This window comes from Lentinus tigrinus (genome assembly GCF_003813185.1).
Source record: "Lentinus tigrinus ALCF2SS1-7 unplaced genomic scaffold L226scaffold_7, whole genome shotgun sequence".
Lineage (NCBI taxonomy): Eukaryota > Fungi > Basidiomycota > Agaricomycetes > Polyporales > Polyporaceae > Lentinus > Lentinus tigrinus.
In genome coordinates this window covers 715,042-735,996 of record NW_027137916.1, presented here as the reverse complement: position 1 = coordinate 735,996, position 20,955 = coordinate 715,042, and the positions used below count along the sequence as shown (strand labels likewise).

The 20,955-nt window shown below is 54.5% G+C and overlaps 6 protein-coding genes across 6 annotated transcripts; 1 reads left to right on the top strand and 5 right to left on the bottom strand.

Annotated features, from left to right (window-relative positions):
• Nucleotides 1-319: 319 nt before the first annotated feature.
• On the bottom strand, nucleotides 320-2,122 carry L226DRAFT_505045 (argininosuccinate synthetase). Its single transcript, XM_067678012.1, has 8 exons — nucleotides 2,064-2,122; nucleotides 1,913-1,992; nucleotides 1,797-1,856; nucleotides 1,671-1,736; nucleotides 1,424-1,616; nucleotides 715-1,373; nucleotides 563-663; nucleotides 320-506 (listed from the first exon to the last, which is right to left on the bottom strand). The coding sequence occupies exons 1-8, from the start codon at nucleotides 2,110-2,112 to the stop codon at nucleotides 470-472; spliced, it is 1,245 nt and encodes a 414-aa protein (XP_067537619.1). The 5' UTR covers nucleotides 2,113-2,122; the 3' UTR covers nucleotides 320-469.
• Nucleotides 2,123-2,277: 155 nt separating this feature from the next.
• L226DRAFT_551867 (kinase-like protein) lies at nucleotides 2,278-4,912 on the bottom strand. The gene is made up of 6 exons (XM_067682845.1): nucleotides 4,736-4,912; nucleotides 4,625-4,682; nucleotides 4,446-4,542; nucleotides 3,505-4,388; nucleotides 2,869-3,445; nucleotides 2,278-2,809 (listed from the first exon to the last, which is right to left on the bottom strand). The coding sequence occupies exons 1-6, from the start codon at nucleotides 4,769-4,771 to the stop codon at nucleotides 2,677-2,679; spliced, it is 1,785 nt and encodes a 594-aa protein (XP_067537618.1). The 5' UTR covers nucleotides 4,772-4,912; the 3' UTR covers nucleotides 2,278-2,676.
• Nucleotides 4,913-5,133: 221 nt separating this feature from the next.
• L226DRAFT_505037 (APC amino acid permease) lies at nucleotides 5,134-7,818 on the bottom strand. The gene is made up of 13 exons (XM_067678011.1): nucleotides 7,555-7,818; nucleotides 7,379-7,425; nucleotides 7,272-7,326; nucleotides 7,133-7,213; nucleotides 7,006-7,072; nucleotides 6,829-6,952; nucleotides 6,669-6,770; nucleotides 6,528-6,619; nucleotides 6,403-6,465; nucleotides 6,243-6,350; nucleotides 5,803-6,186; nucleotides 5,556-5,740; nucleotides 5,134-5,497 (listed from the first exon to the last, which is right to left on the bottom strand). The coding sequence occupies exons 1-13, from the start codon at nucleotides 7,663-7,665 to the stop codon at nucleotides 5,303-5,305; spliced, it is 1,614 nt and encodes a 537-aa protein (XP_067537617.1). The 5' UTR covers nucleotides 7,666-7,818; the 3' UTR covers nucleotides 5,134-5,302.
• Nucleotides 7,819-8,223: 405 nt separating this feature from the next.
• On the bottom strand, nucleotides 8,224-12,078 carry L226DRAFT_483343 (uncharacterized protein). Its single transcript, XM_067677005.1, has 17 exons — nucleotides 11,744-12,078; nucleotides 11,539-11,678; nucleotides 11,338-11,476; nucleotides 11,063-11,284; nucleotides 10,799-11,008; nucleotides 10,591-10,740; nucleotides 10,496-10,533; nucleotides 10,367-10,440; nucleotides 10,234-10,319; nucleotides 10,163-10,177; nucleotides 10,040-10,105; nucleotides 9,860-9,985; nucleotides 9,755-9,806; nucleotides 9,242-9,698; nucleotides 9,025-9,179; nucleotides 8,605-8,944; nucleotides 8,224-8,549 (listed from the first exon to the last, which is right to left on the bottom strand). The coding sequence occupies exons 1-17, from the start codon at nucleotides 11,912-11,914 to the stop codon at nucleotides 8,495-8,497; spliced, it is 2,496 nt and encodes an 831-aa protein (XP_067537616.1). The 5' UTR covers nucleotides 11,915-12,078; the 3' UTR covers nucleotides 8,224-8,494.
• A 100-nt stretch (nucleotides 12,079-12,178) lies between these two features.
• Nucleotides 12,179-16,058, bottom strand: L226DRAFT_533054 (uncharacterized protein). Its single transcript, XM_067680378.1, has 14 exons — nucleotides 15,515-16,058; nucleotides 14,988-15,195; nucleotides 14,730-14,926; nucleotides 14,575-14,675; nucleotides 14,380-14,520; nucleotides 14,257-14,326; nucleotides 13,971-14,202; nucleotides 13,802-13,918; nucleotides 13,530-13,753; nucleotides 13,345-13,476; nucleotides 13,008-13,278; nucleotides 12,880-12,948; nucleotides 12,629-12,826; nucleotides 12,179-12,562 (listed from the first exon to the last, which is right to left on the bottom strand). Exons 1-14 carry the CDS (start codon nucleotides 15,996-15,998, stop codon nucleotides 12,313-12,315), a joined length of 2,694 nt encoding a protein of 897 aa, XP_067537615.1. The 5' UTR covers nucleotides 15,999-16,058; the 3' UTR covers nucleotides 12,179-12,312.
• A 118-nt stretch (nucleotides 16,059-16,176) lies between these two features.
• L226DRAFT_533053 (uncharacterized protein) lies at nucleotides 16,177-18,606 on the top strand. The gene has a single exon (XM_067680377.1). The coding sequence runs from the start codon at nucleotides 16,259-16,261 to the stop codon at nucleotides 18,179-18,181; it is 1,923 nt and encodes a 640-aa protein (XP_067537614.1). The 5' UTR covers nucleotides 16,177-16,258; the 3' UTR covers nucleotides 18,182-18,606.
• Nucleotides 18,607-20,955: the final 2,349 nt, after the last annotated feature.

The window sequence follows — 20,955 nt, the reverse complement described above, 5'->3', positions numbered from 1 at the left end:
ACTCTTGTGGCGAGGTTGCTCCTGGCGCAGGCCTCTTCGTGGCCCTCGGGACTAGTACCTGCTTCGGCAGGGAAGCTAACGTGCGCCGAAACCCAGAGTGAGATTCTTATTCTTGGTCGTATACGGTTGTATCTGTATGTTTAGATCGATTGCACAACAATGACAGCCATTTTTGCCTTGCATTTCGTGCTCGCAAGTTCACCGTTCGAACCCGGTTACAAGACGCCGGCGATCAAGTCGACCATCGATCGAACTCATCAACGTAGAGGGTACGACGGCGGTCACGGACGAAGTCGTGTGCATGCAAGTGTGTCCGGTACGAGGGCAATGTTAGTCCCAGATGCGCACTGAGACCGGACGAGCTTCGCGTCGGCCCAGAATCGAAAGCAAGAATGGATAGCGATGACGCAAGTAATACTACAATCTACATTGAACACTTCGTTCATCACCGCTTCTACATATGCTACACCTAGACGCGGCCCTTGCGGATGTTGGCCTGCGCCCACCTGTATCACATGGCGTAAGAAAGAGGGTGTTGGTGCAAACAAGACCGACGACTCACTTTTTGATGCGGATGGACTCTATGGCGATGAAGCCAGTCGTGTCCGTCGGCTCGAAGCCGCCAAGCTCGTCCATGGACGACTCCTTCTCATCGTAGAGACCCTATTGATCCTCGTCAGTCAGTCCGCCAACCTCCTACGACAAAGCACGCACCTCATCGGACGAACGGCCCTCAATGACGACGTTGCCCTTGTAGAGCTTCAGGCGCACAACGCCGTTGACGGTCTTCTGGCTCGCGGGAATCGAGCTGATGACAAACTCGCGCTCGGGCGTGAACCAGTGTCCATTGTACAGGATGCGGCTCAGCTCGATCGTGACGAACTGGTCGCGGAGCGCACGGACGTTGCGGTCGAGCGTGAGACCCTCGAGATCCACGTGGGCAGCACGGAGGATGGTCGCGCCAGGAGACTCGTAGCACCCTCGGCTCTTCACGCCGATGAACCGGTTCTCGACGATATCGATGCGGCCGATACCGTGCTTGCGCGCGAGCGCGTTGAGCACCAAGAAAATCTCGACGCCGTCCGTGTACACCTTGTTCTCGTCGGGGACGGTGACCTTGACGGGGAGACCAGCAGCGAACTCGATCGAGATGCGCTGGGGGGTCTGCGGTGCTTGCTCGGGGTCGGTGGTGAGCTTCCACATGTCGGCAGGGGGAGTGGTGTCAGGATCCTCGAGGATACCGGCCTCGTATGAGATGTGGAAGAGGTTCTCATCGGTCGACCAGGGCTTCGCGGCGGTCTGCTGCACGGGAATCTTCTTCTCAGCGGCATACGCAAGGAGAGCCTGACGGCCGGCAAAGCGGTGGTAGAACTCTGCTACGAGTCAGAATGTGCATGTATTCAGTGAGCCACGAGGAGCATACCAGGAATACGCCAAGGCGCGATGACCTTGATGTCGGGCTTGAGGCCGTAGAATGCGAGCTCGAAACGGACCTGGTCGTTGCCCTTGCCCGTGCAGCCGTGCGAGACGAAGTGGCATCCCTCCTTCTCAGCGATGCTCATCATTCCACGGGCGATGATGGGGCGGGCGAGCGAAGTACCGAGAAGGTAGACATTCTAGAGAGATCTCAACATCCACGCATACAATGGGCCAATGCAAGGCCAACCTACCTCGTAGATGCAGTTCGCCTGGAGTGCGGGGTAGATGAGCTCCGTCACGAACTCGCGCTTGAGGTCCTACATAGACAGTCGCGTCAGAGGCTACAGCGCGCCGTGGCATGCATAAACCAGACATACCACCAGGTAGAACTTCTTCGCGCCGACGGCGAGCGCCTTCTTCCGGGCAGCCTCGAAGTCCTTGCCAGTCTTTTTCAGCACCACCACAACCTGCCCTGATAACGCGACGATCGCACCTCTTCCTGTCCGACATCGGCCATAAATGCAATCACCTCATACCCCTCCTCGATGAGCCAAGCAAGGATGCAAGAGGTGTCTAGATGTTGCGCGCGCGCGATGGCGGACGATCAATGGCATACACATATGCAGCGTAAGTCTCGCACGCACCAAGACCACCAGAGTAAGCGAGAAGAACGCGGCCTTTTGATTCGGACATCGTGCGCGAGGTATGTGGGGATGGTGAGGGATGCGGGAAGAGCAGGATGGAGACTCGAGATGACTCGGAAACTGAAAGTGGCTGGGATTGAAGGCTGCATTAATTTTCCGCTAGCGCCCGGAAAAGGAAACGCGCTCCAGACACGCGTCTGGACGCGTCCGTCACGCGTGTTGTGACACGGGCAGAGCAAGTACGTTCGAGGACACAGACGAGGACGGGGCAGAAAATGGAATTATAGAGGGATTACAACACAAGGAACTTAAGGTATAACGATACTTGCTGACGTCCGTCACGGTCCGTACGAGTGGATGAACTGAATGGATGAAGTGTCACTGCAAAGGGCAGAGCCTCGCTGACATGAAGACGAGAGGCCGGATCGACAGAGAGATAAATATGTGGGATATCCTGACAACAGACAACAACGGTGCATCGTGAAGGTCGTGAAGTCGTGCGGTTGTAATGGTGTGAGTACCTATGCGGCGTGCCAAGAAACTGTATGGATACACAGTACATTCCGTTCCTGTCTTCCTCCGTGTGATTGTATCGTGATAGACGTGTAGAAGTTCATCGTGGGGACTTGCCGTTAGTCTTCGTAGCCTTCGCAGGCGGGGAGGCTGGTGGCGTGGCTTGCTGAGCCTGTGCGGTTGCACGGACGCCGCAATCTGCTGGAGCGAGGTCGCCGCACTTGATATGTGTCCTGCAATAAACCACATCAGCGATCCGCGTCACGCCTACATGATCGCGTAGAAGACTCACCTCATACCGCAGTCATCGCACTCTAGCACAGGCTTCCACCCAAGTCGCTTCGCGCAGACATCGCACTTCGCGCTCAGCAACGTGCTCGAGAAGAACAGCTCTAGCGGACTCCACAGAGCCTCCGTAGAACGATTGGGAGACTGGCTTCGGCTGTGCACCGCATGGGAGTCGCGTCCAACGCCACCTCGCTTCGAGCCTGGCTTAATGAGCGTAAACCGGTGCACCATCGGGATGGTCGTCGATCCGCGGATCGTGGAGCCACCCTCAGTCGCGTTAGCTAGCGACATGATACTCGAAGAAGACGCTGTGTGGTAGGACTCGATCGATAGCATCGATTCTGAGGTGGTCGAGGTTGTGGGAGTAGGTCCATGTGCGCCGGTCGCGAGTGGGCGATCGGTCAAGTCATCCGAACCGTTGGGGTTCGGAGAAGGGCGGATCGTCATAATCGAGGACAGCGAGGGGGGTACGGTGTCTGTGTGATTCTGCGGATGTCCACGAATGACTGTGGTGCTGTAATCCGAATACGTGCTCGACGTGCTGTCGATGAGCGGTTGCGCACTGTTGTTGCTAGTGTTGCCTGTTATGGTTCATAAGGTTCAGCCGCTGTTGTTGCGGTATTACAGGTAGGGGACATACCGTCAGTGCCCTCACTCCACGCACTCTGCAGATTGAGTTCGCTGAGACCTTCCACTGCCGCCGCAAACTCCTCGTCACTGTCCTCGTCACTTGAATGGCCTGCATTCGCCTTAGCGGCATTCTGCACGGACGGCGTCCGCCCCACGCCCATGCCAAAGCTCGGAATGCGTGGTGCTGCACCGGGCCTGCGCATCCCAGTCATAAACTTGACAGTACCCAAGTGAATATCGTCCTCCGAGGGTCGCGCAAGAACCTCCCCCTCAATCTCCCGCAGCCGATCGAGGATTTCGCGAGTAGTCGGCCGTTTGCTCGGGACTTGGTTCATGCATTCGAGGGCGAGTGTGATGAAGGCAGGAGGACATCCAGGACTTGCGAGGCGCCGAACTTCATCCTCATCAATGTTGAAGAGAGGTGGTGTCCGCCGGAACGTGTGGTCATCAGCGAGCTTGCGCGCGAGGATCTCGCAGAAGATGACGCCGAGGGAAAAGATGTCGGTGGGCAGGTCAAACTCATTCCCCAGCAAGATCTCCGGAGACATATAGGAATCCGTGCCGCAGAACGTGAGTCGCTTGCTCTCCTCCTCGTTCCGAGCTGCGATACGTGCGAAGCCGAAGTCGGTGATTTTGAGACGGCAGTTCGCGGTGACCAGCAAGTTCTCCCCCTTCAAATCTCGGTGTATGCACTTGCGCGCGTGGAGATATGCGAGGGCCCGGGCAATATCGGTCGCAAAGGACATACGGAGGCGCCAAGGGAACGGTTTCGTCTTGTCGTGGATGTACATGCGGAGGTTTCCATTCTCGATGAACTCGGAGATGATGAATATGCGGCCGTCTGGTGCTCGGGAGAGTCCCAAATAGAGAACCACGTTGGGATGACGCGCCTCTCTAGAAAGCGATCGCTTGATTGGCATCTCGGACCACAAGAGTTGGACGGGCACTCACTTCATCAACCGCCATTCCCTCTCGAAATACTTCGCAACGTCGTAGTCATTTGAAGGCAGCACCTCCTTGATAGCCACATCAATACCGAGGTAGGTTGCTGCGACGAGATAGCCCGATGTCAGCCACTGCATACAGCCTTGCCCGCCTCCAGGTCTGAGGCTCTCGAACCAACCACTCACCCTTGTACACATTGCCAAACGAGCCGGACCCAAGTTTCTTCCAATCGCCTTTTATGTCCTGGACGGCCTCATGGGCACTAGCAGACGCCGCGAGACACCACGGACACGCACCTCGTACGGAATGACATCAAAGGCATCGGAGTGCATCGTGATCTCGTTCTTCGACGTTCGTGTATGCGATGTGGATGATCACGGTGAGAGTGAGGCTTTTGCGACGGTCCGTGACGTGCAGCGACACCTGGCCGTCGTCGTCGGGAGGGTCGGGAACGGTGGTGGGGCGGAAGAAGCTGAGACGATGCGGTCGGCCCCAGGTACGGTTGACTGTCAGCGTGACATAAGTAAGTAACGCTGCGTCACAAAACGCGTCGGTGGCACCGGCCCGGCTCGAGGACCCCCCTATGGCAAGTTTAGCCTCCTACGGCAAGTTCAGGCTCAACCTCGTTTTCCCCGGTTTCGCAGTGTTCAAGCTTGCTGGCGAGCTCGACATATCAATATCCCTAACATTTGTGGTTTCGAGCTCCCGCGTCCAAGAAGAAATCCTAAACATCCATCCAGTACATTACAACATGAGTGACATTGTTGTGGACAAGTAGTCCTTGATACTTGAGCCTGAATCGATACTTCGTACTGCGCTCCACAAGAATGTAGAGGGCACAACCTTCTACGGGTCTACGGTTATTACTGCACCTCTTGCTGAGTCACAGCAGCATCATTCTTCTTCTCCATTGAACCTTCTTCGGTTGACGGCCGCGTCGATCCCGGCGCAGTCTCCTCCACGATAGTTGGTATAGGACCAGTGAACCAGTGCACTCCACCATACTTCGGGAAGTAGTACCACACCAGCGACAGCACGAACACGCCGCCCAGAACGACCTGACATGACCCGACTGATTAGCGCACGAGGAAAAGGCGGTTGCAAGGAATTACGTACTATGGTGTAGTTCATGTCTGCGACCGCGGGCGCTGGGGTTGATGGGAACAGGAAGACGATGGCCATGAACCCCATCCACAGAATCGAGATAACCGCGCATGGCATGCTGAACCACCCAAGACTGAATGGACCCGGCGCAAAGTCATTGTCGCCTAGGAAGCGCGCAGCAATGGGGATAGAGTACGCTATACGAGAGAACATTCAAAATCTGGTCGGGACTTGCATAGAGGAGAATCTATGAACTCACCAACATACAGCGCGGTGATTGACATCGAGAAGATTGCGTTGATGGCAGAGTCTCCCGCAAACGCCAGAAGCCCGAGCAAGATTGAGAAGATCGCAGTGAACCACACAGTGTTCACAGGGGTGCGCGTGTAACCGTTCATGCGATAGAGCCACTTTGAGAAGGGAAGCGCGCCGTCACGCGAGAACGCGAACGACTGGCGGGAGGCCGCCAGGACCATGCTCGAGCCCATCATGTACTGGACGAGCACGACGATCGACCAAACAGCCAAAGTGCCCTTCTGGCCGAAGCTGTTGAAGAAGATCTCCGCCATTGGTTGACCGATCGGACTGTTCAGGATAGCATCCATGTCCGTGCCCATGCAGAACGCAAGAGCCATGTTAATTGCTGCATTAACATTCGATAAGGTCGATGAAGACAACGATTCATGAATGAGAACGCACCCCAACCGAGCACGCCTGCAATGCCAATTGCGTAGACGATGGCCCATGGGACTGCCGTGGCAGCGTTTGACGCTTCTTCGCTGATGTGAACACTAGAGTCGAAGGAGCCTGTGGTATTATCGTGAGCAAAAGGTTCGATATGGTTAAATTGCATTCTTACAGATCGTCCACAAGGGTGAGAGGAAGCTGAGTATGAATGCGAAACCATCAGGCCATCCGCTGACTGGAAAGAGGGCTGCGTTAGCTACACGTACCATCAAGACCATTTGGAGGTAAGTCGCTTACCGTTTGTGAAGTTACCAAGCGCAAATGATGCGCTGTTCCTGAACTCCTTCGGCGTGGCTGCGGGAAGCGCGATAATAACGGCGAGACACAACCTACATGACGGTCAGCATCAGAATCACCACTCTCTGCGTATTGACGCACATAACGTTGAGAACCACGTAAAGAGTCTGCAATCGTGCCAATACCCGCGTGCCCAAGCAGCAAAGGACCGCATGCGAGAGCACCACAGCAACGTAGACCCCACTATCGCTCGGAGGTCAGCAGGAGACGTGAGGACATGGCGGTAGTCATGGCTGCTCACAATATCTGGGCGTTCGTAGCAGAGAAAGTCTGGCCCGATCCAATACTCGCGGCCGCCGTGATCTGGACAGCGCATCCCCAGTCGATAGACGCGACAGAGGCAACGGAGCCAATCGTGTTGGCGTCTGTTAGATGACGATGTGAGCGTCAGACCTCAAAGTGGAGTTGTGCGACGAACATCCTACTATCCAAGCGAGCAAGTTGCGCCAGCGAGGAGAGGACAACGAGTGGGTCCAGAAGTATAGCTGCGATGAACGTTAACATGGGAAGAGTATGACGGATTCAGGAATGATGGCACTACTCACCCCCCCAGAAGTCGGAGCTGCGGACGCCAACTCGGCCATCGACATCCCCACGAACAGGATGAAGATACTCGCAACTAGCCACTATGATCGTGTGGCATGATGTCAGTCTAATGTCATATAACTTGTAAGCGGTACTTACACCCCAGACCATAGCAGAAGGACCTCCATCAGGTATCGAGTACACCAAGACGGACCTGCAGCATCTCAGTAAAATGTAGCAGCCCTGACTTCTCCGCATCCACATACGCAATCGATGGCAAGAGTCCAATGATACTGAAGGCGATACCGAACGTCTGGAAAGAAATCGTAGTTAGTACCCCTCGTACTACTGAGGCGGACCGACCATCAATACCACATGGATGCTCGCGGAGTAACGCCGGAGCAACCATCGATTTGACTACGGTCCAAAACACGAGGCTCACCTCCAGACCCGTGAAGGCTCTTTGGAACTCCTGCTTGTAGCCCAAGCTCGCAAGGAGCTCCTCGTCGGCGAGTTCCATCGCGCTCTTCTGCTTCTGCTTCTCGGTCGACATCGTGGCAGTGATCCAAAAGGCGTAACCGCTGAGAATGCCGGGAGGACGACCTGCGCTGCGGTCATGGGTCGCGCATTTAAACTGGGAAGCGGGAGACGCTCTACCCCACAGGGAAGTGCCTTATCTCCAAGACGCGCTTAGACAGATAAGCAGGCGACCAGCCACTGTGCACGGTGCGGGTACCTGCCAGACGCGCTTCCGGCTGGATGTTGAGACGTCGACGTTGACATGATTTTCCAACTTCGCGTAAGGGCTATCATGACGATAACAGATGTCTACAACGCCTCCACCGACGTGCGGAAGCCCCGGAGCCCCTGCGGAGGAAGACTATCAGGGCAGAGTTCCAAAGAACGTTCATGAATTCATACCAGATAACTTTCTCCGTCGTCACAGTACCAATCGGAGCTGTCAGGAGTTGGCATGCGCAGCTACTCAAAAAAGTCCTGATGCGAGCATGCCGGCATCGTGGATACCTGTCACTGTCAGGATTATTCTGCCATACTGCGGCCAGACGCTCTGAGTATGTGTCCGAGCACCTGCTCTCGGTCAGAGCTCGGAGTGGTAGTTCAAGTGCAGGTGAAGATTAGATGCCCACCAAGCCCGGCGCAGTGGTTCGAAGGGCAGCAATGCCACGAGCTATCATTGATGGGAACCGATGTTCCGGATAAGGAAGGTGTCGTGGTTCGTATCTCCGCTACGATTGTCCCCCCAATCGTGCTTGACACTTGCGAGGCACGGTCTTCAAAGGTCTAGAAGGCAGTATCCAAAGATATAACTGGAAGCAGATAACGTGATACAGACTGCATTGAGGCGATATTCAAGTGACACTTCAGTCTGCGAAGTCCTCCGCGTGTAATTGCACATAATTCAAGAACCCGTACGTGCTGACAATTGTTTTCGGTGAATCTCGGGTTGGAAGAAATACATGTCAGGACTCACACATCCAAAAACGCAAAACACTTGACCGTATTGGGATCAAGTTCTTGCGGCTTCTTTGCTTGCGGCTGAGGTGTGGGGATGGGCGTCTGAGAGAAGTACGGCTCGTGGTCCTTGCTGGCCGAAGTGAAGACATAGAAGATCTTGAACGAGAGGTCCTGTCCCCTAACAGGCTTTCGATGTCCTGCGCCGCGCCCAAGGCCGTACGGGTTGTGCGCCGAGTGTTGCCCGAATCCCGTGTGGCCACCCCGCCCATAGTGACTGCCATGTGATTCCGGCATATTGTACTGGACGCGCCGCAGGTCACGAACCTTGAAGCGCTGTTCAGCACCGACGCGGGTTACTAGCGGAAGAAGAGCAGATCTGGACGTCAGATGCAGGTACAGTACTGGTACAAATTCACAGCGGAATAGGAGTACTGACTTAGGATGAGTTCCTCTGGCTTCACGTCGTGTGTCTCCGCCATGGCCTTTCCGACGTCAAGTAGGTAGTCCCATGCATCGTGCACGCGGTCGAACTCCTTTGTGTGCACGATGTCGATATCATATTCGGCCTCTGGGGGCACGGCCACGGCCCATCTATGCAGACGAGAATTCAAGAGCTATCAGCGATATGCAAAATCACTCGCGGGGAAACATACCCATGTAGACCACCCGGGAGCTCGTACGGAGTAATGTCCTCACGTTCGTGAAACCCATCCTGCCAGCTTCCTTTATGCCCGACAGTGGCATCGCTCACGTCGAGCTTTGCGAGGCCTTCCTCCAGTATGTTGCACAAGACTACGAAGTTCGTCCAATCCTTCCCTTCGGTGGTTGTATCCTTCGGTAGGTATCCGAGATCGCCGACGCGAAATTTGTGAGGCGGAATCCCTTGATTCTCAAACCACGCTTGCTGGTGGACATTCGCAGCGAAGGCCGCTTTGCGGATTTGTCGGAGCGTCATGAGGGGGGTTTCAGAGAATCCCTCTTCGTCGTCTACAGAGCCGAGCAGCTTTTGTAACCGCTCCTTTACGGTTTTTATATCGTCGGAATTTGGGAGGAGTGCCCGAGCTAGTATGGTCAGATGGTTGACTTTCCGCTGCAGATCCGAGGCAACCCCTAGTCGTATTCAGGACTCAGTTTCGCACCATTTACTTATGGTATGGGACGTTCACCTTCCATGTCGCTATCGGGCTGCTTTGGGGCAGAACCATGGTTGGGCAGGATCTACCTCATAATGAACAAGAAATAAAGCATTATGGCGACGAACAACTACTGACCTTCAAATATATGTCGCGGATTGAAGAGGCAAGTCCGTAGTTCCGCCAGGACACACGATTGTCAATCTCGGGAGGGGGGAGACCCATGATAACGGTTCGCTCTGCGTCGATCCTGTAGCTAGCATTCTAAACGACGTGAACCATGGTCCGGGCATGAGGCACCATATGTTGGTCACTTACCTCCACATAGTCTTGGAGCTTCGAGTCGGATAAATTCAGCTGCTGTTGGAGGTATAGCGCTGCATCCTATGTACTCGCGGAGCTGTCAGAGCTCTGGTGCTTGACATAGAACTCGGGACGCACCAGAGTTTCCCTGTACTGCACGCATGCATCAGCTTTTAATCAAACACATTCCGAAAACCAGCAAAACATACGAATTGAAGCATGATTTGGGCGCATTGCGCAAGGCTTGCGTTTTTCAGCGAATCGAGGAGGAGTGCTTGAGGGAGGCGGGTTTGCACTGATGAAGTTGAGGTCATGAACGCATTAGTTGTCGATCAAACGTACCGTTAGCCAACAGGAGAAAGGGTGTTGGAGTCTCGTCGTTGGAGTAGCCAACCATCTGCGGTAAGTTTGGATGACTACAAGCTCTGGAAATCAGCCTCAGCACGACACCCAACCGGTGTACCTTCTCACTAGACGTTCTGGAGCAGCTTGACATCCCTAACCCATCTCTGCCGTTTTCGTTAGCGTCCGCATTTAAGTAGCGAGTATACACAGTTAGTGCTAACCTTCATTGCATTTCGGCGATCTCCTTCGTATCGTAGCATTAGAGATTCCTGCCCGTCGATCCTTCCTTCCGTCGCTCCCGCCCACCATCCCTCTTTGATGACGCGGGACCTAGGCTTCAGCCGAAACTGCGACTGGTGATACCTGCTGAACTGAAGCGCATAGTCAGCGTGATGCTCCAACTATCATGCAACATATCGGACCACGTACGCCGTGATGATTCGTGATTACTGGCTCCGTTTCTTCCTCTTCCTCATCCTCAACAACATGCAAGATTTGCCTTGAGGACGTCTCAACGGACAGGAACTCCCCGCTAGAGGAGCTGGACAGGTCGATAAGATCGAAAGAGTCTGTCTGTCGAGCTTGTGCGTCCACGACCTGGCTGGGTGGTGCCCGATCGAGCAGTTCAAAGGTTGTCGACTGTACGGCAACTAAGCTCACTCTCCCGGAAAGAACATAACTCAGACAGCTTACCGTCGCAGAGCGAGAGATTGGTGATAAACTGAGTTCTTGGACGTCGAGGATGGCTTCACCACCATCTACGCAAGTAGACTCAGATGCATATGACTGGCTCGTAGTCGACCCGGAAGGTTCGCCTCGAGCTGTCACAATAGCAAGTTCGCAGTCGGCCGGCTCATCGATCCTCGCTGTCGATGCATCGCCAACAGCGAGGTGAATGTTGATCAACGTAGCTATCTATGCGTCAATGAGAACGAAATCTGAATAACTCTAAGCGCTAGATAGCTCACCTGGAAAGCTCTGGCCGCATCATCCAGGGCTGCGTTATAGTCGGTGAGCGCGTTCTCGATCGTGCTCTTCCGCATGAGGCGAGCGCCCCACTTCTGCTCGGCTTCCTGTTTCATGTACTTGTAGATTGACTCCAATGTCCTACAACGAAGCACTCACTTTAAGCCCATCAATGATATCTGACTTAAGGGATTCAGACTTACTCCTCGAACTTCGAGATGGCCTTCACCAGCCTGGGAGGTATCGGACCCGCATGGTCGGCCAGTTGGTCACGAATGTCTACCAGCAGCGACAAGCACCGTCTTGCCAAGCGATGGCAGTCCTGCCTGTTTGTCTGAACATTCTGCAAACGAGAAATGGTCAAATATACTGGAAAGCAACCAACGAGAAAAATTCTGTGACGCCTACCTTGACTGTTTCGAATATAAGCAGTAAAATACCCGCAGCAGCCTTCGCAGGAGCGAACTGCAGTAAATCAGCAATCTCTCTCGTTACTGACGATGTTGCGATCAGAGCACTGAGCGCGTCGTTCGCAGTAAGCTTGCTAGGGCGAACGGTGATATAACGAGTTATCGGCATCGTAGCGGGCTTAAGAACGTAGTGTGAAGTGCTGCAGGAGTCGGAGGATTGCCAGCAAAATGGTGCTGCGCGAGTCGTTATACTTATATCCGTGGTCGACGGAGAAGACAGCCGCGTTCTCCCATCTGCCAACTGTCATGCATCATGGCGATGGAGAGGTAGCGCCGACGCAGCTGATTGACTGGAATGACGTGGGAAAACATCGCAATTGACAAGCTTGGAGGAGTTGAGCATGAAGAGGACGATCACGGCACGAACATTTGTGCTCGCTTGGGAGTTCGCGCCTATCCGATAAGTATGGATGCGATGAACTAAACTATGTTATACATGCTAACAATACAAGAAGCCATCCGAGTCGTCACAATATGAATATCATCACTATATCATCAGAATCAACGTTAATCCACCATCGTCAGCTCGGCGATGATCTTCTCGTAAATCGTCGACGTATACCCAGCCTCGATGTCCTGAGTACTGCCGCGGTCGATGTAGGCGCTGAGGATCTTCTCGTCCTTCTCGCTGAGCTCGGCCGGCTCCTGGAGGCCTTGCGCGAGGTTGGTCGCAGCCCGATACTTCATGTAGATAGGATTCCGGTAGTCGACCTCTTCGCTGGACGTGATAAGGAGCTCTTGTCCTTGCTCGATGTACCTGCAAAGACGTTGGTTCGTCCGTCAGCGATCAGCGACAGAGGAAGGGGATGCAAAGTCAACGTACTCCTGGTACTCTTCCTCTTCTTTCACGATGGGATCCAACAAGCGCATGACAAGCTCGGGCAAAGTCTCCGCCCGGGACTCCGGGGCGACATGCGGCTTCTTCAGCCTTGACTTCGGATCCTGGGACCGGTCGATACGAGAGTTCCGCGAACCTTTAGTCGGGTTTGTACCCATCCATCGACGTACGCCGTCCATCAACCTGTAAGAGGTTAGCGACAATGACTCAGGCCGGTCTGAACTAAAGACACCAACTTGGGGTGTTGATGAGTATGATGGGGGAGGAAGGGGCTGACGTTCAAGTTGATATCCCGAGCAGTTTTGCTGTTGCGGGGTATGTGAGTCCATGTCCATCAGCCTTCTGCACGACCCCCTTCACTCACCCAGGCAGCTTCAGCGTGCTATTCATGGAGAACGCAAAGTGCTTCCCCAGCGACGTGAACAGCAACGGTCGATAGTACTCGATCCAGTAGTCTGCACGGCTATTGACGAAGTCCGCAACAGCTTGTTCGCAGTTCTCCAGCGGGTATGCTGTTTCGAGGTGCTCGTCTGTGAACCATTTCTGGTACTTGCCCCTTGATGGAGGAGATCGAGTGCTGGTCTTGTCGGACGGTACCCCAAGGAAGAGGTTGATCGCTGCCTGCTTGTCATTATCTTCGAAGGACCGGTGCGGACAATGTCAGACATCTCGAGGACGTCACGCGAGCACCATACACGCACCTAACAGGGAGTTGGCGTAGAACCGGCGCAAGTTTTCAATGATATCGCGCGAATGACTGTTCCAGTGGGGCATTCTCCGATACGTTTCTACCCTATTAACCAGTGCACTGCCAGTATATTGCAATGCAAGACCTAACAGTGCAGTGAGCGGGAGGCATCGCGTAGGTACAAGTGCCAGAGCTCACTATCGCCATGGTCGTGATACATCTCGGTGAGCATGTTGACTGCATCCGAATCGAATGCAAGGTTGGGCGTGTCGACAACTCCCAGAGCGTACAGCTGATGACCCAACGCGCGCTTCCCGAAGACGAACTGTGCCGCATTCGTTCTGTCGAGACAATCTACGCAGTTCGTTCGGCAGACGCCATTCTGGACAGACATCGTGGTTCTCCACGGGTACTCCTCGCCTCTGTGCGATCGGTTAGCCATGCGAAACTAGAACGGGGCGTCAACGTACTCTGACTCGTACTGCAAGTAGTGCGAGAAGGGTTCAGGGCCAGTGTGGAAGAATCCAGTCATCTGGATGGATTCTTCCGCGAGGTCCTCCAGGTACCCGATGACGTCCTGCGTCTTCCTGAGGAACAAAATTAGCCATGCGCGATATGATGCAAGGGGGTTCCACATACTCTTTGTATGCTCGAGCCATGTCCCACGCGCGGTACACCATGCGCTTCTCAGGTGGTAAGAACTGATTGAGATACCGAACGCACTGCGTATACTCCTCCAGCAACTTCGACTCTCGCGGCTGAGGTTCTCGCTTCTTGATCAGATTCAGGATCATGACTGGTGTCCCGTAGCGCTTGAAAAGATCATCGAAGTGTCGAGCAGCAGAGGTGTAGAAAGGGTCCATGACAGGGACTGGTGCAAATGTCAACGCTCTCGTGAATTGGGTTCCTTGCAGGGCGTACTCACTCTCGATCGGAGGCTTCGCGGGCACACCTGTGACTTCCTGCGTCCAGAAGAGGGGAATACTCCCGCGGTACTACATGTCGGAGGTGAGTGACCGCGCTATTCCGTTCAACACGCAGCACGCACCTGAACGTAACTGGTGAAGTTTGGACTTGGCCGCCTCCCTTGTTTTCCATCTGCGTCGTCCTTCGTTGCCGGATAGTAGAACGGCGTCGTGAGAGTTTCTGAGACTATCTGCTCTGTTTCCACCTCGTTGGCAACATTCCCCTAGCATGGGTCCGGTGAGCACATAGTCATACAACAGCAACGACAGTCCCGAACCTCATCGTTCACGCCGCGCTTCAAGTAACGTGCACCGGCATGATGTCGAGACCTCCGCGCAATGAGCGTGATAAACACGACACGACCAAGAACAGTCAACTCTGAGATGGAGAGTTGATTATTATCGTGGAATAAGTTGAAGGACGCTCACTTACTGGCTTGGTCTACGTGTCCGTGGATCAGAGGTACCAGCCAGTGCGACTTCGATGATGGAGGAGAAGAGCCCTCAAAGGCCGATGTGAGCAGATGGTGATTCCAGGCGAAACGATCGTTCATAGACCACTGGCGGGCTGGGCTGAGGCCGCTGCGGGTCAGATTATGTTGCAGAGTGGATGTGAGATCGTATGTGTAGCTGCATGCCAAAAACCTATCTATTAGCAGCGTAGCTACCATGACATGGCTGAGTAAACGACCTGAAGTAGAAGTTCTTCGACATATCGACTTGCTTGAAGACGTTCATCAGACGCGCCTCCTCAGTTGGCTTATCCACCTTGTGATTAAACGCAACTGGCAGAATGTCTGTGCTTTCACAATGATAGACATAGTGCCCACCGAGGAGAGCAACGACAGAACGCTTCGAGATAAGGATCATGTACCAGCCCGCAGTGAACTTGATAAAGCCTACGATAGTTGAGCATGAGAGATTGAAATCGAAGGGCCCAACGGGCGAGAGAGACAGGAAGAACTCCAAACGACGCGCACATGCCAATGAAGCATTTCACGGTCAATGAAACTGGACTGAATGAGCCCACGGAGTGCGGCATAGGGTTTGTACCCTCCCAAGCTTGCATATAGCAGGCCGTATGAGCTCCCGCAAGGCCACAGACGAGTTGTCCACCGCCACTTTGGAAGTGTGGCAAGCAGAGGGGAGTTCAAGCCGTCTCTAAGGCACAGCGTGATCGCCACAAGGGGGGAAGTGTTATACGGATAGACAACGTACCAGCGATACCAAAGAACACTCGGGCCTTCCCCAAACCACCGCAATGTTTGTTCCCGTCCTCCAGCATTTTTAGCATCGCACTCATCTGCTTCCCACTGTATACTGCCTCATCTTCAACTATAGCGAGCTCATCTTGGGAGGTGCGGTCGATCTTGATTATGCGATGACGCGAGTCGGATGTGTTCGACGCGACAACGTAGAAGCGCAGTCGATTCTCGTACAAGATGAACTTGTTGAAGGCCAAAGAGTGATCATCTGAACGTTGCTGTGTAGCCTTCGCAGCTGTAGAGGCGTTCGCGAGAGTAGTAGAGAGACTCTGTGCGTCTTTTGACTTGTGCGAAGCTGCGTCGGGGGCCGAGGCCGCAGCAGTAGAGGACAGCGGGATTGATTGCTGCGAGACGGGCGTTATGGTACCACTAGAGTCGGAGGGTGCATCCGCAGGTATTTGAAGATGTGTTGGGTGGCTAGTGGGTAGTGTAGACATGGAGACCAGCCAGAGGTCATGCGAGCGACCTGGAGGTTGGAGAAATCTCAGAAGAGGCCAATGACGGAAGCAGCATTCCCAGGTTTTCCGAAAATGGACGTTTTGATGGGTCCAATAGCTTTGGATCTTAACAAGGACAAACAACGCCTCATTCCGGGAAATACTTTCTCTGATTTGTACGAGTATGTACCTCCTTTCTCATCTCTTCAGCGCTCAAGCTATCCCTCTTGTGAGACACGCCTACGTCTCAGTTTCTTGATATGACGTCCTCTATCACGCTGCCTGACTTCGAGTTTCCCATCAACGAAGAAGAGGACTATGAAGGCGACGACTATGAGGATGGAGAGGGAGAGGAGTACGACGAGGCCGAGGACTTGGATGCGGAGGCAGAGGCCATGGCTCGGAGACTCGGAGACCAATTGCTGGCGGATATCGCAAAAGCGCAAGCGGAGGCGGCGGCGGCGGTCGCAAGTCCAACCCCACCCCAGGCGACTGAACCTCCAGGAAAGCCTCTTACTCCTCCCGAGGAGGCGCTCCCGCAACACACACCTTTACAAAAGAAGCGGGAGGCAGCTTTATTGACCATGAGGGGTATCCTTGCCTTCGCCTCGAAACATGCCATCGTCGGTTCTACCATGTCAGTATCTCACATTGCCGGCAGTGAAGGTGGGAACCTCGTTGACATTTTCAATCGTTGCATCTCCTCTTCCACCATATCCAAACCCCTTGCGCGTGCCCTGACGGAAGCCGTCCTATCCCTCGCCAAGTCGGATGCCCTCTTTGGCTCTTTACGCAACTCGGACGCTCCCGCCATTGAACTTGACAAGGGCAAGCGCAAACGTGACGTGACGGACGAGGGTGGTCGCTATCCCGTGCAATACCCGCAGAAGCGCGTCGCGGTACCCATGCCTGTGGACCACCCCGACCTTCTTGGGCAGATCGGTGAAGCCCTCCGTGTCATCACACACGCACTTGCGTCCGCTACCCCTTCTTCGTCTCACCCTATAAACCCCTCAGTCATATCTCCCATTCAGCTGCAGCTACATCAAGTATTCCTGTTCGCGGTCACTTCCGCGCCCCGGGCCGGAGACGGACGCATGCAGGCTCTTCAAGAGCTAGCTGGGCTGGTCCAGATGCTTGGGGTTCTGAGCGGCATTCATATCGGCAATCCTCCTCCTCATCCCGGATGGCACGTTCCTCCCGGTGCGGCTTCTCCTCCTCCACCTGACATCGGCACAGCTGTCTATCCGTGCCTCGTCCTCGGCTGTCCAAAGACGTTTCATCGGCTCTACTCCCTCCGTATGCATCAGCGCCTCCACACTCTTGAGCACCGGCCTTACCGCTGCATGCAATGCCCCGCGTCGTTCGTGCGGAACCATGACCTGAAGCGGCACACCCTCTTGCACGAGAAGAGGGCCTGGAGATGTGCAGGGTGCAATAAAATATTCTCGCGTCGAGACGCTATCAAGCGACACAAGGACGCAAGAAGTCGCGCGGCGGAAGGGAAGGGACGTTCCGGTGAAGCAGACACCGTGGACGCCGCGTGCGCCTATGCGGAGATTGAGGAAGTCGAGGTGGACAAGGTGGATGGTGAGGAAGACATCAGTCGTCGGGCAAAGCTATGGAATGGTATCGCGGCATCATCAGTCGGGACCACTATGGCTGAGCACATGGGCCCGGAGGAAGGCGAAGTCGACCCCGCCATTATACACCAGGCGCAGCATATGGTATTAGGAATCCACGGGCTGCTGCAGGCGGAGGTATCGAAGGGTCTGGGTGCGCCCACAGTACCTGCGCCAGTTCCGCCCCAGCAGCAAGTTGGGCAGTCGACGCTCGCCAGCATCATCGCTCGCGCGCAACAGTCCGCGGTCCCTCCCCCCCCAGAAGCGACTGCCACCCCCGAGCCTCCTTCGGCTACCACCGACGCTGGAGAAGCAACCATGGCAATCGATACTCCCGCGCCGGTGGCGGAACCAGCTGTACCCGCTACAGAGACCGACTCGACCTCTACGCCTCCACCACTGTCGCTGTCATGGCTATCTGAAGAGCAGACCAAATTACTCGAGCAGGCTATCGCCCAGGCCGCGGCGGCTGCACAGGCGCAAGCGGAGGCAGAAGCGGCTCTGGAGGAGGAAGGCGAAGAGGGTGATGATGGCGAAGATCAAGAAGGATTCGAGGAGTAGATGACCATCTTCTTCGGACGCAAGTCCTTCCTGTGGTACGAGGCTGGATATTCCACACCGCAAGTCGTCATGTCGTCATATTATGTGGCCTCAACTTCCCTCTGACTAGCAGTTGCACATCATCAGCGATGCAATGGCGAGCGGAGCATGCCTGTTCGAAGCACAGCAACCGCGATATCCATGCGACAGTTAGCCACTTATCCCCCTTCCCGTTGTCAGATCTGCCACGCGGAGCTCCATGCGACCCGACATAGCTACGACGAGCCGTGGCAATCGGTCCAGCCAGCTGTTGAAGATGCAGTCCGGAACTAGAGCCTGTGTCCCAATAGGTACACATCTGTTCCTTACGGGAGCATATCCATCATTGTTGTACAGTACCATCTGTCGTCCCTTGGACAGAACCTATGCATACTCATCCTGAAGCTGAGTTGAGAGGCCATTCGTTCTGTTTGTAAGCGATTGCAAAAATTCTCTAGAATACCGCTGGTGAGTATTGCTTCGATTACGTCCTCTTCGACAACGACTTGACTATGTCCCTCCACATAGTTAGAACAAGTACCTCCGCCGAGTGAACCCGTTTTATGCCCTAATGTCTTCCGTTGGTTGTCAGATTGATTGCCTCCGAGTTGTCACCAGATTCACAATCGGTGGACCTCGGGTAAACTTCTCTTTCTGGCAGGAATATGCGCCTTCAGCGTCGCCCATGTCACAAACAGCGTCTTCTCATGCCAAGGTCTCGACAGTCAAACCAAACCTTCAATTGCGCCGTAATATTACCGAAAGGAAGGCGTTGAAAGGCCGCCTTGTCTAGCGGCGACCTTCGCGCCTCAGCCCAGCGGATCGGGCAGAAGAGTCGATCATCGTAGGGCGTCCAAGCCGGGCGCCGGGCGTTGTTTATCCATTACATGCTGGCGCCCCGCTTTTCCTGAGCGCATCTGTCTATCGCAGACATCAGGTTAGCGACAGGCAGGCTTCCATTGCCACGAATAGCTCCTCGTAGTTGTGTGTGCACCGTGCCGCATCACATCTGACCCAGCGCAGAGCCGCGCGCCTGGTCAGATAGTTTTGACGGCGAGGGCGGGCAGCGTAGTCCCGCGCCCCGTTTGACGCGTACGTTAACCATAACTTGGCGGAAAGCTATTGCCGATAAAGGGCCATCTGTAATTCCAGCACATAGTATGTCTTTCGGTGTCAAATTTACTGAAGACACCTCTGAGAAGATTGCGGTACGCCCATGTTCAGTATCTGCACCCGTATCTTTCTGATCACAGTCCGTTCCAGACGCTGCTGCCGGAGCAGCTGACAAGACTCACATTTAATCTTGAAGGCTTGTGGAGCAACTCGACGCGAGTAGGGTGGTCTGTGTTCCTGTAGGAAGGCTTCCGACGACGATAATGCGGCACCCGAAGATGCGGAAGCTCCGGTCACGGTCCCTGGCCCTACTGTCCTCTAGCCATGAAGTGCAGGACTAGGCGGTGGCGGCGAAGTAGAGTTTGCGTGAGTCCCTGCCTATCATGCGCCCATTACGTGCATGCTTCACCGCAGCCATAGTTTGACCACTGATTTCGTACTAGTCCGACAGATACGGAGACTTTCGGCCCCGACTCTAGCTTCATCAATCTCTTCACTGCTTCTCCGGGTGTCAGGGCTATTGTCGTGCCAAATATTGCTACTACATCACTGTATCTTTTGAGCGAGCTCGATGCGCAAGTTGTACGAGCAGGCCGACACCCTGCCCGAATGTCGTGCATTTGACATGGGTAGCCGTCAAAGATTTACTTCTACAGATGGTTGCGCGTTACGCATGAAGTTCACACCCTGACTGAAAATACGCACCGCATCATGACAATTCCCATATGTGCCTAGGTAACTGACCCTCATGACTCCACTACTGGACGCTCATGCCGAGATGGCACTTCAATGTAGCAGTCGCGCACCATGAGCGACCACGCAGACTTCATGATTTAGTTGACTCTCAGGTACGTCCTCGTCCGATCTCATCACTTCGTGCCTTGCCTGACGCTGATCATTTTGGCGTTCTCTCGAAGATACAAGGATTCATTTTCAGACGCACGTTAAGTCCCCTCGAACACTCAGCCGAGCTTGATCCGGCCCGGGCCAAGACTACAAGTGTCTGCGTACTATCCTTCATCGGATCTTATTACTGCGCCAGCACAGAAGGGAATATCAAAGACGGGCTCCCCTTTCATGGCGGAGACTGTTGCCAGGTAAGGCGAACCGCTTCCGGTGCGCGTGACCACACTGATATCTCCGACACGGGTTCAGTGCATTACTGAAGGCTGCTCTCACTGGATAGAAGCATGCACTGCCATCTCCTACACAAAAACTGCATGGCGTGAACCATACGCACTACGGGGTGGGCGAGGCACAGGTCTAGAACACCTCCACTACTTGATTCGTTTGGTTTTGAACGCGTTCATGAACACGATGGATAGCCCCTCCGAACGACCATGAATGACAGCGAACCCTTCTGGCCGACAGTTGCAGATGGGAAGGCCACTTCGACCCAAAAGGTAAGACGATGTGCCTCTTATCGGCTGCACCGGCCCAGCGCAGATGCCATTAGGACGGCTGATACCACTGCCTCACTTCGCTCCGGTTGGAAATGTCGTGTGTGAACAATGCCGCGCGGCCTCCGATGCGCCCCGCCTGCAGCTATCTCGGTGTCAACCCTGTCCAGCGTCCCATTTTTCGCAGTCTGTATCCTCCAGGAGGTGCGTTCTCTTCTCGTTGAGACGTACACATATTCACAT

Bases quoted from the DNA above. Each gene is read 5' to 3' on its own strand.
- L226DRAFT_483343 (XM_067677005.1), bottom strand. From the start codon at position 11,914: ATGCCGATAACTCGTTATATCACCGTTCGCCCTAGCAAGCTTACTGCG. The intron at 9,986-10,039 runs GTAAGTGACCAA...CACGTCGTTTAG, and splicing joins AGCTCCAAGACTATGTGGAG to AATGCTAGCTACAGGATCGA. The intron at 9,807-9,859 runs GTCAGTAGTTGT...ATTATGAGGTAG, and splicing joins TCCGCGACATATATTTGAAG to ATCCTGCCCAACCATGGTTC.
- L226DRAFT_505037 (XM_067678011.1), bottom strand. From the start codon at position 7,665: ATGTCGACCGAGAAGCAGAAGCAGAAGAGCGCGATGGAACTCGCCGAC. The intron at 7,426-7,554 runs GTGAGCCTCGTG...ATTTCTTTCCAG, and splicing joins GAGCCTTCACGGGTCTGGAG to ACGTTCGGTATCGCCTTCAG. The intron at 6,466-6,527 runs GTAAGCGACTTA...CCCTCTTTCCAG, and splicing joins GCTTGGTAACTTCACAAACG to TCAGCGGATGGCCTGATGGT.
- L226DRAFT_533054 (XM_067680378.1), bottom strand. From the start codon at position 15,998: ATGTCTACACTACCCACTAGCCACCCAACACATCTTCAAATACCTGCG. The intron at 14,203-14,256 runs GTGAGTACGCCC...CATTTGCACCAG, and splicing joins CGCGAAGCCTCCGATCGAGA to TCCCTGTCATGGACCCTTTC. The intron at 13,919-13,970 runs GTATGTGGAACC...TTTGTTCCTCAG, and splicing joins ATGGCTCGAGCATACAAAGA to GAAGACGCAGGACGTCATCG.
- L226DRAFT_505045 (XM_067678012.1), bottom strand. From the start codon at position 2,112: ATGTCCGAATCAAAAGGCCGCGTTCTTCTCGCTTACTCTGGTGGTCTT. The intron at 664-714 runs GTGCGTGCTTTG...GAGGATCAATAG, and splicing joins AGGGCCGTTCGTCCGATGAG to GGTCTCTACGATGAGAAGGA. The intron at 507-562 runs GTGAGTCGTCGG...CATGTGATACAG, and splicing joins GAGTCCATCCGCATCAAAAA to GTGGGCGCAGGCCAACATCC.
- L226DRAFT_533053 (XM_067680377.1), top strand. From the start codon at position 16,259: ATGACGTCCTCTATCACGCTGCCTGACTTCGAGTTTCCCATCAACGAA.
- L226DRAFT_551867 (XM_067682845.1), bottom strand. From the start codon at position 4,771: ATGCACTCCGATGCCTTTGATGTCATTCCGTACGAG. The intron at 4,683-4,735 runs GTGCGTGTCCGT...GAGGCCGTCCAG, and splicing joins TTGATGTCATTCCGTACGAG to GACATAAAAGGCGATTGGAA. The intron at 4,543-4,624 runs GTGAGTGGTTGG...ATCTCGTCGCAG, and splicing joins GTTTGGCAATGTGTACAAGG to CAACCTACCTCGGTATTGAT.